The 906-nt window shown below is 65.1% G+C and overlaps 1 protein-coding gene across 1 annotated transcript in view; it reads left to right on the plus strand.

Moving 5' to 3' along the window:
- Positions 1-906, plus strand: part of LOC104463216 (tetraspanin-18-like) — a gene marked incomplete at its 5' end in the record, with an annotated part of 1643 nt that overhangs the window by 110 nt on the left and 627 nt on the right. The window contains 2 exons of the mRNA XM_010075447.1: positions 216-341; positions 542-721. Coding sequence (XP_010073749.1) covers positions 216-341; positions 542-721 — 306 coding nt within the window. The remainder of the gene's footprint in view (positions 1-215; positions 342-541; positions 722-906) is intronic.

Below are 906 nucleotides of genomic sequence, written 5' to 3' on the forward strand. Positions count from 1 at the left end.
GTGATCGTGGCTTTGAGTCCCTCAGGGGACTGGGACTGTTGCAGGGATGTCCTTTCTCACCCTCATCTTCATCACCAGCACCCTGACACAAGCCCAGAACTGGGTGGGTGGGTCCCATGGGTGTGTCTCCATGTCCCCTCCAGAAGAGCTGTCACCCTGGGGTGGGTTGGGGGGTGTGCAGCCCCCACCACCCCGTCCCTGGTACCGCTCCCCAGTGCTCACAGACAGCACTGACCCCGCAGATCCAGCCGGAGCTCTTCCTGTCCGAGCTGCGGAGGAACTACCATGGAGACGAGGGCGCTGAGGTCTTCTCCACTGCCTGGAACACCCTAATGGTCACGGTGAGCAGCCGGGAGGCTCCTGGTGGGCTGCAGGGGAGCATGGAGCACCCAGGGGACCTGCCGAGGGCAACCTGAACGCAGGCGAGGAGCTCATGGGGCCCGGACAGACACCGTGCACCATGCTGGGCTGTTCCCCCTCCCTCTGTCACCTCCCCAGGTGACATCCTCCCCCTTTTGATGGCATTTCTCTTCTGTTTCAGTTCTCATGTTGCGGCGTTTTAGGACCCGAAGATTTTGGGAACGGCTCCCGCTTCCAGGAGCTGCACCCGGGGACGCCCTGGCCGCAGGCGTGCTGCGCCCGGGATGGGCTCCTGCAGGCGGGCGAGCTGCTGGGCTGGGAGCAGTGCCGCCAGAGGAGCCCCGGCTACATCCACGAGCAGGTAGGACATGGCCCTGTGTCCCTGCCCTGTCCCCAGCCCTCCCAGTGCTTCCCAGCTTGTGGCAGTAGGGCAGCAGCACTGCATCAGACCATCAGGGACGGGAGCCTGGGACGCTGCCAGCACCGTGACTCCCCAAGTCCCCAGCCCATCCAGCCCCATCACGGTGCCCCCCACACCCCCCAGTC

Source organism: Pterocles gutturalis, unplaced genomic scaffold (genome assembly GCF_000699245.1).
Source record: "Pterocles gutturalis isolate BGI_N339 unplaced genomic scaffold, ASM69924v1 scaffold26572, whole genome shotgun sequence".
In the NCBI taxonomy this organism is placed as follows: Eukaryota; Metazoa; Chordata; class Aves; order Pterocliformes; family Pteroclidae; genus Pterocles; species Pterocles gutturalis.